The 12,909-nt window shown below is 47.0% G+C and overlaps 1 protein-coding gene across 1 annotated transcript; it reads right to left on the bottom strand.

Moving 5' to 3' along the window:
• Positions 1-4,791: 4,791 nt before the first annotated feature.
• MID1IP1 (MID1 interacting protein 1) lies at positions 4,792-6,787 on the bottom strand. Its single transcript, XM_045007462.1, has 2 exons — positions 6,201-6,787; positions 4,792-5,530 (listed from the first exon to the last, which is right to left on the bottom strand). Exon 2 carries the CDS (start codon positions 5,350-5,352, stop codon positions 4,852-4,854), a length of 501 nt encoding a protein of 166 aa, XP_044863397.1. The 5' UTR covers positions 5,353-5,530; positions 6,201-6,787; the 3' UTR covers positions 4,792-4,851.
• Positions 6,788-12,909: the final 6,122 nt, after the last annotated feature.

Raw genomic sequence — 12,909 nt, forward strand, 5'->3', positions numbered from 1 at the left:
GTGAAATAAATACACAATTTACTGGTTACAGAAATACAATTGACCCATAGCTATCATGAACATAAATGTTATTTAGATTTTGCGTGTATCTTTAAAAGCAGGGAGAAAAATCAGATGGAAATTAACTACAAAAAACCTATGTTCATGTAAAATCAATGTTGAAAATGTAAACACATAAAAAGTTAAATCTCCCATAACAACATCAACTCTTTCGCATCACACATATTATATGGGAAGGTAAACACCTGACATCCAAAGTAATAATCAGAAGTAATATGTATGTGATACTGTAAGAACCTTAACTGGGCTACTTCTTGACTTCTGTGTTGTTGCATTTGGAACCTTAGGCCCAAATTGTGGCTATGTTGTGCAGGTGCACCAGATGGGGGCTTGGGCCCAAGAAGCCCTTTCCCTCCTGCACACCCAGCAAAGAAGGTAGCCATTATATAACTGCAGGGAAATGAGAGGCAGGGACCAGCTAGCAATGCAGGCAGAGCTAATGGCTTTACAGAGGGATTCGTCTGCACGGGGCAGGACATAACAGCAGAGCAGTTTTTCAAAGCCACAGAAAAAGCAGTTCTCAAAATGTTCTCACCACTGCTGGTGAAGGCATATAATGCCACCAGCCACCACTACTTGGGTGGTGTGCTGCCTCCTCCAGTGTACCACTGCCTCACAGGAGGCATATTTTTGCTCTTAACACTGTATTAACCTAAGTATTTGCATTCAGCATTTTATGAGAGTCTTATATGGATCCTACACTCTTCCATTCCCAATTATTTTCCTATGTGCAGATGGTGGGACTGGCATGCACCTTTGCCACCCCAGCACGTTACCAGCCAGGGGTTCATTGTGCACACTTGACAGAACTGTACAATGTGCTTTATGAAATGTACATTTAATCCAACACAAAATTTCATTCATCAAGGACTGCAGGCCATGGTCGTAATGCCCTTTGGTTGCCATATCCCCAGTATCCGCCATAGGAAGTTAAGCCAGCCCCCTGCTAAGATGAAGCCATGACTTTCCCCCCTAACTTTTCCCTTCTGTGGCTTTACATACAGAAAGGTATGATTTAGCACCTAAACCACAGTGGTGTATCATCGTATGTGCTCTCATACAACTGACATATTCCACGAACAATGCCTTGTAGTAGTTGGTAGACAGCATGTATATAGAGTTGTAACCAGTTTGTAAAGTATGAAAAGGGCTTTGAGATTAATTATTACTCTACCAATATCTGAAATACAGTTTACTTGGTTTATTTTCTTATCATCAAAAGTGAGTTAAAAAATGCTACTACAGTACTTCACAATTGTACCTCTTCTGATTTATATAAAACTACGTAGTTGTTTTTTTTTAAACTTGCCTTTTCTTATAAGACATATCCTTGGAGAACAGTCCATTCACTACGTTGTTAGACTGCAGCGTTGAGGGAGAAACTTCTTAAAGGCAGATCCTGTCTGTAAGCATCATTTAATCTGAAACCAGAATTTCATTATTGGCACAAACCGATGGTTTATCTAGTCCAGTATCTAATCTCCAGCATTTACAAATGCGTAATGCTTCAAAGGATGATACAACACCCAATAATACAGCTAATTGTGCAACACTGTACCATTAAGGGAGATTTCTTCCCAATCAGTTTATGGCATGAAGACTGACAAGTGGTGGACTTTGTAATTGTATCCTTGCTACTGAAATATCAGATGCTATGATTTATATGTCATTTTAAAACATATTTTGAAACTAAATTGTTTTCTTCAATAACATGACAGCAACAAATTCCATACTTTGGACTTTGCATTGAAAAAATATTCATTTTTATCTATTTTTAAATTCAAAGACTTTTTATCTCATCAAAGGTGCTCTTACTTAAATCAAATAAATAAGTATACAGAAGAACTTGAATGGCTTCTCTACAGTCCTTTGTATTATATACTCCTATATCACCTTAAGCTTTAAGATTTACTCATATGGAAACTCTGTTTCCACACCCAAATACCTCTAATAATTTTCATTATTCTTCCTCTGAACCTTTTCTATTTCTGTTGTATTTTTTTAGATGTGTCCAAAATTGAATGTAATATTCAAGATGAGACTATACCATCAATTTACTAATGGATATTTTCTACTATTGTATTTGCGGTTTTGATCAGCACTATAAATTGAGTATACACTAAATCTTTACAGGGAGAGATTACAATTCAGAATTAGATAGTCAGACTTAAAATAATATCAGGGCCTCTCTTTTTAATAAGCAATTTTAAACAGTAGTGTTGTAGTCTTAAACTGGTTTATTTGGAAAGACCCTGATGCAGAACTAAATAATAAAGCAGAACAAGTTGTTCCTCCAAAACTTCCAGGAGTACAAAACTTTAAAACAACCCCAAGGCAAGGCATCTTTTACCTCGTGTTTATTGGGCTTTGTTCACTAATAGAAAGCCTTACCAGCTGCGAAATTAGGAATCCTTTGTAGTACTTCTCATTACCCCTGATATTTTTCCGTGCACCACCCTACTGGGAAGTAAAACAGACTGACTGATAGTGTTACTAATGAGACACTGTTAGGTTAAAAAGCCAGTTATGTTTTTCAAGGTTTCCTCAGTTATGTAATTAATAAATACTTTGATTTATTAGGAACATAGGACTGGAAGGGACCTCCTAGTCCCCTGCTATACCCGTCATATAATCTTGTTCATAAACTTATCAAACTCCATCTTTCAAATCAATTGGTTTGTCTGCCCTGGACCCCGACTGCTCCTATTGGAAGGCTGTTCCAGAATCTCACTCCTCTGATGGTTAGAATAGAAACCTTTTTCTAATTTCCAGTCTAAATTAGCACTAGAAGCACCAATGAACTTTAAAATATATTTCAACATTTAAACTGTTAACTTTTTTCACTTTACTCAACTTGGACAATGAAACTGACCCACTAGTATCAGTATCTGGTTCTCATGCACTAGTACAATGTCACCGTGAAACATTGAGGAGTGTTGGGGAATTTTTAAATCTAAACAAAGGTGGTTTTTGTTTGTGCTTTTTTTTTTACTTTAATGAAAACACTATTCTATTAAGTTTTTTTTTAATGGGGTATGGGTACATGCTGCATAGCAGTGTCCTTTTAAGTGCATTAAGATATATACAAACTATTAGCCTTTCTGAGCATGAAAAACTTGAAAGTGATATTGTGCCTGAAGATTAAGTGTATATTATCACTGAACATAAGCATTTCATAACGTGAAAAGAAAAGCTGTTAACCCTATCTGTTTGTCATATGCACACATATATTGTAATCATAAGTATACTGTAATGTTACTTAGGACTTATTCAAGGGCAAGCCTTTACCAAACAATATACTGTATTATGTGCTACACCACCTAATGCTGCATATATATGTAGAGAGAGAGAGAACTAATTACAGGGCCTATTCAGCAAATGGAAAAAATGCACAGAGAATAAAATCTATACAATTCTGATAACATAGAGTCAGTTGCTAGTAAGCATTAATGTATATTCTCAAATACTTTAGTTTAAACAGGGATTGACGTTTATATTGGTATACATACATCTTGACAGACTATTCTTACTCTGTTTAACAGTTGAAGTAACTAAAAACATATTGTGTAAGGTATATTTACTAGACCCATTTTTAGCAGTTTTGCATATGTTAGCTAGTCCTCACTAACAAATGACCCCTTTATATCCAGTGCCTTGTAACATAGCACTAGAAATACAGTTTTAAAATAATGTAGAAACAATTAATATATTTAGGTTGTATATGTGAATAATTAGTATTTAATGCATATAGAGAACAGGGACTATAACAAAAAAAGGTAAGCCAATCTTAGTCAATACATTTGCTTCTTTATTTTAGAATATATTCTACATCTGGATAAAAAAAAGTTTTAAATAAGCTTCAGTACATGTACAGTAATGGTACCCTTCATCCGTCCAGCGATACAGAGATGTGGCTTAGTAAACTGGCTCCGTCCTGGGTAACAAATGTAATTTTTACAACAGTTTTGTTATTTTCATTGGCTTATTTTCAGCCTCATATCAGCCAGCTATACAGCCAGCACATACATGTACAAGTCATCAGTCTCCTTACTTAGAGGGGAACAATAACTGCTCACCGTGGACAGAACATAAAATCAAAGTACTAATGATTAATGTACACCTTTCTCTGCTTGTGCGTTGGTAAAAAATAAGAGGACTGCAATTCTAAGAGCATGCAAAGAAATCTTACACATTATATACACGTCTTTTATTGTTATAAAAGTAGTGCAAAACAGGAAAGAAAGAAGTGATGCAGTCTCCACTAGGAGGACGGCCGCCTCCGCTACCACACGCTCTCAGTAACTGGCCTCGGCCACCCTCCGTCATTCATTCTAAGCTCCCAGTCTAGGAAACTTGATACACACACGCCGCTTTGCTGCTGCTGCTGCTGCTGCGTAGGCAAAGAGCCCCGCCGCCGTGCAGCTCACAGCTGCTCGCACACCCGGGCAGGATGTGCCCGCCATGTGTCACGGTCCCGTCCCCCTCCCGCTTGAACGTCCACCCGCCCCAGCCTCGCGCGCGCACACACACACACACACACACACACGTCTGCCCCTCCCCCTGCACCCCTCCTCCACGGTCGCAGTCATTCATTCCCCCTCTGGCACACGCCCCCACCCGCTTCCATTGTCACACACTCGCTCCCCCTCCATTTGCACACACACACACACACACACACGCGCGCTCCTCGTCCTCGGGCGCGCTCCCCAGAGCCCCTCCCCCCGGCAGATAGGGATCCCTTGCTCGGCGGCACCCCCCCCCCCCGCCCCCCATGCCAAGCGCTGCCCTGGCTCAGTGCCCCCAGTTGCTGAAGCCGATCTCCTGCTTGTATCTGTTGGTGAGCACGTTGGCCTTGCGGGTGAGTTTGGAGAGCACCGTGTGGAGTCCGCTCAGGTGATAGTGGAATTGCTTCTCCAGGTCCTCCTCCTCCACCGCGGCCTCCGGGAGGCCCCGGCTAATGTCCCCGCTCAGCTTGTCCTTCTTCCGGCTGGCCTCCTCGGCGCCCTGCTGCAGCACCCCCCACTCGATGTCGTTGCGGATGGACTTGAGCAGCAGGTAATGGCTGTACATGTCCCTGCGGGAGAAGAAGGCGCCGGCGTCCCCCGGCGACAGCTGGGGATCCCCTTCCCCGCAGCCGCCCCCCGAGTCCAGCTCCTCCAGCAGCAGCGGCACGTCCCGCAGCAGGCTGGGCACCATCACCGTCTGGTCCATGTTGTTGACGGCCCCGATGAAGCGGTTCATGGCGTTAAAGAGGGAGTGTTTCTGGCTGTAGGAGTCGCAGATCTGCATCATGTTGGCAGATGGGTGGGGTGCAATGCCAGTGATCACCGGGTGCCTGGGGAGCACGGACACAGCAGCCGGTTCCTTCTTCTGCCCCACCAAATCCCCTTGCAAGGGCCACCAGGAGCCAGGCCTTGTATCTCCAAAGCCTTCCCCGCGCTTGCTCGCTGCAACGCTCAGGGGCGGTTTGCTGGAATAGAGAAGGATAGCTGGTGTTTAGATGGAGGGCACTTTGCGCCATGCGCTAACCCACAGTTAGCAGTACTTCCCCTTCCTACCCATAACCCTCTCCCAGAGCTTCACCTTTTTCTCCCCCTAGCCCTCAGCAAACTCCTTCCTCACCCCCGTCCCCTTCAGCTCCCCATTTTAATCCCAACCCCGCTCCGGGCTTTGCCTCCGCTCTTTCCTCCTAACTCCTCTGTCCGTGCACCCCTGCACCTTCCAACGCCAAGCCCTCCGTTCCCCCTCCCCCACATCTCCCGACCTCTCTCTGCAAATCTTCTCTGACCTCAACCTCTCCTGGTGGCCCCTAGCCCAATATCTCGCGGCATCCTCTGCCAGCGCATCATCGCCAAAGCCAGCAGCTAAGGGAGGGAACCGAGCTCCTTTTCGATTTCTCATTCAGAAGATGCAAAAGCAACTTCTTCCAGTCCACACCCCATGAGGCTGGGGGATGGGGACGGCAAAGGGAGCGCCTCTGATGGCAGAAACACAACTCCTTGCAGCGTGAATAAATTAAAAGAGCCCCCTATGAGCGTGACACGGTCACAGATCCATGCAAGCCGCCTTGGGGGCTCCCACTGCCATTCCCCCCATCACCCGCTCAGATCAGGGGGACGCCGCAGGCAGCCCACACCCACCAATGTCCTGTAGAGTCGAGCCTCACTGCCGGCTCTCTGGATCTGGCTGCTGCTGGTGTCCCGGTGTCCGTGCGTCACAGTGTCCCGCTGCGGCCCGTAGCCCCGCTCCCATTCCAGGTGGTGTATTTATAGCGTCTATGGTAAAATAAGGTGTTCCCAAGTGCCACCCCCTTGCAGTGGAGCAAGATAAAGGCGGCTCTGAGTGACCGCGAGTAACACCGGCTCCTGATACAAGGGACGGGAAGGCGGCTCCGCCTCTTTCTTGACACCCATAAGGGGAGGGCGCAGCGCGCACCCGGAGGCAGAGCCTGCCAGAGCTAGTGGCTGCGGGAGCGAAGCCGGGCGGGCGAGGTACCAGCTCCTGCTACAGCGCACCACACCCATCACTCTACATCCGGCTGGTGACTGGAAAGAAGCAGCTACACGGAGGAGCGCAACCCCCCTGGACCTGTTTGCATCAGGGCCGAACTTGGTCCAGTTTTCTGCTCATCGGATTGGTTTGCTATCTATAGCCACATCCATCCATGCCTGTGTATAGGGACCAGCCGCTCCTGACTCAATCCCGTAGGAGTCAATGTGGAGAGCAGGACCCAGCGCGGAGTGGAATGTTGACTCTCTCGCTGGATCAGTTCCGTATCGGCCGGATAAGCAGTGCAAACAGTGGCAATGTAAGACCAGGAGGCAGAAACCTCGGGCAAGTGTCAGAGAGGTAGTTCCAGCAAGTACACCAAGCATCCCAGCAGGAGAGGTCTGGCATTCGAAAAGGAAAACTCCCTCTGGTTCCCAGAGGGAACCAATTTAATAGAGCCCAATCCTCCTCCTCCATGCTCACACAGGAATAGAGTGTAACATACCTTACGCCAGCTGCCACCAACCCACAGGAGGAAAACCCCTAACACAGTCAGCCTGGAATTCCTCGCCCAGTCAGTGGGAACACAGCATCCCCCAAACCATCCTAATCCTCCTGCTCTAACACAAATCAATCTTACTTCTCCTCCCCAGACCACTAAAGGCGGAAAATCCACCCACCCCAATCTTCAAATTCCCGCCCCCAACTCCAGACAGAGATTAACACACCCAGCCTTTTTTTTTTATGTACACCATTTAGCTACTCTGCAGATAAGCATTTTATACATGCTGGGTGGATGGATAGAGAGCCCCTCTCTAGGGACAATATCGACTTCAGACAGATATGTGATATTGTGCTTTAGCGATACTTGTATACCTTGGTCCAGGAAATAACTGAATTGTGTAATACAGCAAATCCTCCCCGTGCCCAGAGAGACAGACTGTTACACCCAGCTTTAAACCCCAGAAAAAGGGAGAATGTAAAGCGCCCAACTTTGAACTGCCTTTCGTTCCGCGGAGCGTAATCCAAAACCAGGGAGACTGGACTACACCCAGTTTTAAACCTCTTTCCCACTGCCCAATATGTATGTTTACACCTCGGTACGTGTCTGCAACAGCAGGTTTGTGAAGTGCTTGGTGGGACTGTATTTGGCACGGGTGGTGATGTGGCTCGGCTCTGCTGCATTGTGGGGGAGGGGGATCGCAACGGGTAGGTCTCATATATCAGAGAGCGAATAGATGGTTTTGCCCGCCCTAGCTGCATAGCCAGGCACGCCCCAAAGCGACATGCCGACTCCGCATGCTGCTGCCTTAGAAGGGACTTTACAGCGAATGCGATTCCTCATATTGCGCTCTGAAGGGAAGGGAGAGCGAATCAGCAGCCCTGCGGGGTGCACACACAAACTCTTTTCCGGTTCGGATGCGCAGCCGGCGCTCTGACCCCACGCATGCGGAGGGGGTAATTAGCCGGGGAGGACACGGCTTACTCATGCCGGGCAGGAATGTAGTCCTTGTTAAACCGGTCTCACTCGACCTGCTGCCGGCTTTCCCCCAACAGAAGCGATGGGAGGCGCTCTGCCCAGCGGTGCCCTGAGCGGGCTGGCTGACATTGGCATGCTCTGCCCAGCCGCGAAGGCAGAGCAATACAAAGCGCCGCTGTGCACACCGAGACAAGGCGTCCCTCCTGCCTGGTACGGCACGTTGCCCCTTCCCCCATCAAGCCCCTTGCTGTAGCAGCAGCGCTGCGCATCTGCAGCCAATCTGTCCCGCAGTAGCCCGGCTTCCTTTGCGTTGTCTTCTCCCAGATGGGCAGCCCCACCGGGGCCCCCGCCGCTGCGCTGCCCCAGCCGCGGCTGCAACCAGAGCAGCTACACCGCGAGCACGTGCACTGCCCTGCCCCCAGTCCGGCTGCAGCCGGCGCCGCGGGAGCAAGGGCATCTTGGGCCAGGCGCGCGACACGCAGCCCAATCCTCTTCCCCCCCCCGAAAGGCGCGGCCGGGCAACAGGCGCGCACGCGGACCCGCCCTGTCTGTCTCCGGGCCCGCGTCCGGCGAGTTAGCGCGCTGCGCCGGGCGCGGGATCACCCCACAGCCTCACCTCCAGCCTCAGCCAATCGGCTCGCGTTCCACTAGCCAGGCTCCGCCGGCTTATGCTAACGAGCAAGATTCGGCGGTAGCCAATCACAAGCAACACCCCGCTCCCTGTCTCTCTCTGGCGACCGTGGTAACAGAGGCGGCCGCTGAAGGGACACGTGGGACAGAGGGAGATTGCCGTGGAGCGTTGCCTTGACAACTGATCAACCACAACACGGGGCGGGGGCCAATCGTGGGCATCGATTCCTGCCCCGCGCAGACCCGGCGTAACGCCTCGGCCGCGGTGTCACATGATGGGAGAGTTCAGCGCCTCGGCTCGCAGGGAGACTGGTCCCACCCACCCCTTGTACTGCAAACACCCCCTGTGTTCCTGCAGAGTCAGGGGCACGCCTAGTGCACGCACAGATGGGGCGCCCTGGATCACTCCTCGGGCACACACGCAGCCAATGCACACCTGCAGGGGCGGCTCCAGGCCCCAGCACACCAAGCGCATGCTTGGGGCGGCATGCCGCGGGGGGCACGCTGCCCATCGCCAGGAGGGCGGCTGGCGGCTCTGGTGGACCTCCCACAGGCATGCCTGAGGAGGGTCCGCTGGTCCCACGGCTCCGGTGGAGCATCCGCAGGCGTGTCTCCGGGTGGTCCACCGGAGCCGCGGGACCGGCGACCGGCAGAGCGCCCCCCGTGGCGTGCTGCCGTGCTTGGGGTGGCGAAATCGCTAGAGCTGCCCCTGCACACCTGGCCACAGGAAGAAAAGAAGCACAGCGAACTAAAGCACTTGCAGAGAATGCACACCCAGAAAAACATCTGCCAAATTAAACTAAGACATTTTCCTCTCCGACTCCTAGCCAACGTACAACTAGGGTGACCAGATGTCCTGATTTTATAGGGACAGTCTCGATTTTGGGCTCTTGTTCTTATATAGGCTCCTATTACCCCCCACCCTTTCCCGATTTTTCACATTTGCTGTCTGGTCACCCTACGTACAAAAGCCACCATGAACTTTCCGGTGCCATCTCAACCACAGCAAAAAACAGACTGTCCACTGCAAGGAAGCACTAGCAAGTCAAAAACCATTTTTTCTGGAAATGAGCCCATGCCTTGTAATATTCATATTCAAGTTACTGGGAAGAACAGATGAAAAACGACAAGGTAGCATATAAGTCACACACTAAAACTAGCAAGTCAAAAACTATTTTTTCTGGACATGAGCCCACACCTTGTAACATTCATATTCAAATTACTGGGAAGAACAGATGAAAAACATCAAGCTAGCATACTACCATACTAGCAGATTACCTTATGCCACTGTGAAATGCACAAAGCAAAGGCAGAGTTATCAAACAGAATGAGTGACCGTAGACTGTAGTGAAAATCGAGAGACATAAAGCACAGTGCAAACTCAGGGGAGAATGACTGTGCAAACTGTGAGACAGAGGAGAGACTGAAATTCTATCTACATGTGCTTTTGGGGTTTGGGAGTGAAGATGATGGGTGACACAGAAAAACCAGTCAGTCAGAAAGAACATGATTTCAACAATACAGTGAAATATATCTAATCGACATGAGTAGCAGCAAAGCACTCACACCCATCATTCCAGCTGAAACTGCTGCTATTCTCTGTGCTGCTGGTGGTTGCCTGCGTCAGAACATCCATACTGAGTCAGACCATGGTCCATCTAGTCCAGTATCCTGTCTTCTGTCTTGAAGTGATCCATCTCTGTCTCCCCATCCTAGCTTTTGGCAGTCAGAGGTTTAGGGTCACCCCCCAAGCATGGTTTTGCCTCCTTGACCATCCTGCTAGTAGCCACTGATGGACCTATCCTCCATGAAGTTATCTAGGTTTTTTTTTAACCCAGTTATACTTTTGGACATCACAACATCCCATGGCAATGAGTTCCAGAGGTTAATTGTGCACTGGGTGAAAAAGTAATTCCTCTTGTTTTTTTAAAATAAATGATCAGTTTTCACAATCAAGAGGTAAACACTACTGTTCAATATATTCATTAATGATCTGGAAAATGGAGTGAACAGTGAAGTGGCAAAGTTTGTAGATCAGGATAGTTAAGTCCAAAGCTGACTGTGAAGAGTTACAGATCTCACAAAATTGGGTGACTGGGCAATAAAATGGAAGATGAACTGCAACATAATGCATTTATATATATCTTGTGTAGTCTGCTTGAAACTTAAATATGGTTAGCTAATTTCATATTTCTTCAGAATGTGTAGGCATATGTCCAACCCCTTGACTTGGAATAAATCTATATAGAGGCCAAACTTCACTGGGTAAAACAAACTGCTTCATTTTTTATTACTGCCTTATATTCTGATCAATTTAATAAACAGTATAAACAGCCTCTTGCAGATATGCTGTATACCATTAACAGGAGCCTTGCTACATTTGATTATTGCAGCACTCCTGCATCAGAATGAAATAAGGAAGCATATGTTTATGACTTTAATAACATGCAATTATGAAGTAGCTATAGGTATAGATATTGTATGTGTGTGCAATTCTTTCTTTCCTGCTGTTGGCAGAAGGTGATCACATGCATTTGTGGCACAAAGTTTAATCCTCAGTACCATTTTTTTAAATATTTATTCTTTAGGGCAGTGGTTCTCAAACTTTTGTACTGGTTACCCCTTTCACATAGCAAGCTTCTGAGTGAGACCCCCCTTTATAAATTAAGAACATTTTTAATATATTTCTCACCAATATAAATGCTGGAGGCAAAGCGGGGTTTGGGGTGGAGGCTGAGAGCTCATGACCCCCCATGTAATAACCTCGCAACTCCCTGAGGGATCCCGACCCCCAGTTTGAGAACCCCGGCTTTAGGGTGAGACCAGTGTGATGGCTATGCACTGCATTGAAATACGGGAAACCCAGCTTGTTCCTGTCCTTATCTCACTCCTCAGTCCAGCAAGGGCTGTGAGCAATGAGGAAGCTCATGCATTCAGTATCTGGTGGTGCAGGTGTGCCTAACATCGCTGTACAGCAGAGACTCTTGGATAGATAAGGAACATACTGACAGGGAGGGTGCAAAGGGAATCCTGTCCAAACCTCCCCAACTAGAAGGAGAATTCCTGTCATACAAGGTCTTAATGGGGGGGATTAAAATGAAGGTATCTCAAGACTCCATGAAGATGCAAAGGATGCCAGAAGACAGAATATTCAATGTTTTGGTCATATCACCTTGTACTCTGAGCTAAAAACAATTCTGAAGTTAAGCTTAGTCCGGTTTGTTAGTACTACAAGTTGCACAGCATCACATGTAAGGTGCCAAGAAAGTCTTTTAATTCCCACTGAAGTCAATGGGAGGTGAGTGTGCTCAGCACTTTGCAGGATCAGGCCTTCCATGGGAGACTTCTAAGAAACAAGAGGTGGTGATATGCATAGTGCTAAAGATAACTATATGAGGCATGCTTCTGATGTCCTCTGCTCTCGTGACATTAATAGTTACATAGCATTTTTCAAGAATAGGCTGATAAGCTTGGTGTCTTGCTTGAATTTCAGTATAGACCATACACTAAGGCCAGTCTTAATTCCCTCTTCAATGGTAATCAAAGAAACAATCTACATTAACAGTTTTGCTGTATGCATGCTGGCACAAAATAGCAGTTATTGGCCCATTGCAACCCATCAATGGTTACACTTCATCAGTCATGAAGTAGTTCTGCTGCACAATGTTTGTAAAATAACATGAGGTTTTGTGGGAGAAAAGTGATTAAATATATGCATATATTTAAGTGTTATATTTTTAGCCCTGGGAGTAGGTCCTTCAATAGCAATATCTCATATGGCTTAGGCAATTGACTTTTTCTTGTAATCTGTTGTATATGTTATCAATTATAGTTCAGTATAGCCAGGGCCAGATTTAGGGGCAGGTGACCCAGGCAACCGCCTGGGTGCCTGGACTGGGGAGTGCCAGGCTCGGGTGTTGTTTTCATTGTTAGCGACAAAAGGGAAAATAGAATGTTTGAAGTAAAATGTTTCTGGTATTCTGTATGGGAATTTATTTTTCACTAACTTCCTAGAATGTTCTGGACCTTTGTAGAATCTCATGGAACCTTCCAGACTTTCTGAAAACTATGTTTTCCTCAAACCTCCTAGAATGTTGTCAGCCATGCCTTCGTGGGTATATAAGGGGTGGGGCATTGCTGGTCAGTTTTTGAGATATTAGAACGAAGTAAGAGCCCAGCTGCCATACTGTGAACCCTGTTTTATTGTGTAATTGTAAAAGGGTTCTTGTGTTTTAAGGCTTGAAGAGTGT

This window comes from Mauremys mutica, chromosome 1, assembly GCF_020497125.1.
Source record: "Mauremys mutica isolate MM-2020 ecotype Southern chromosome 1, ASM2049712v1, whole genome shotgun sequence".
Taxonomy (NCBI): Eukaryota; Metazoa; Chordata; order Testudines; family Geoemydidae; genus Mauremys; species Mauremys mutica.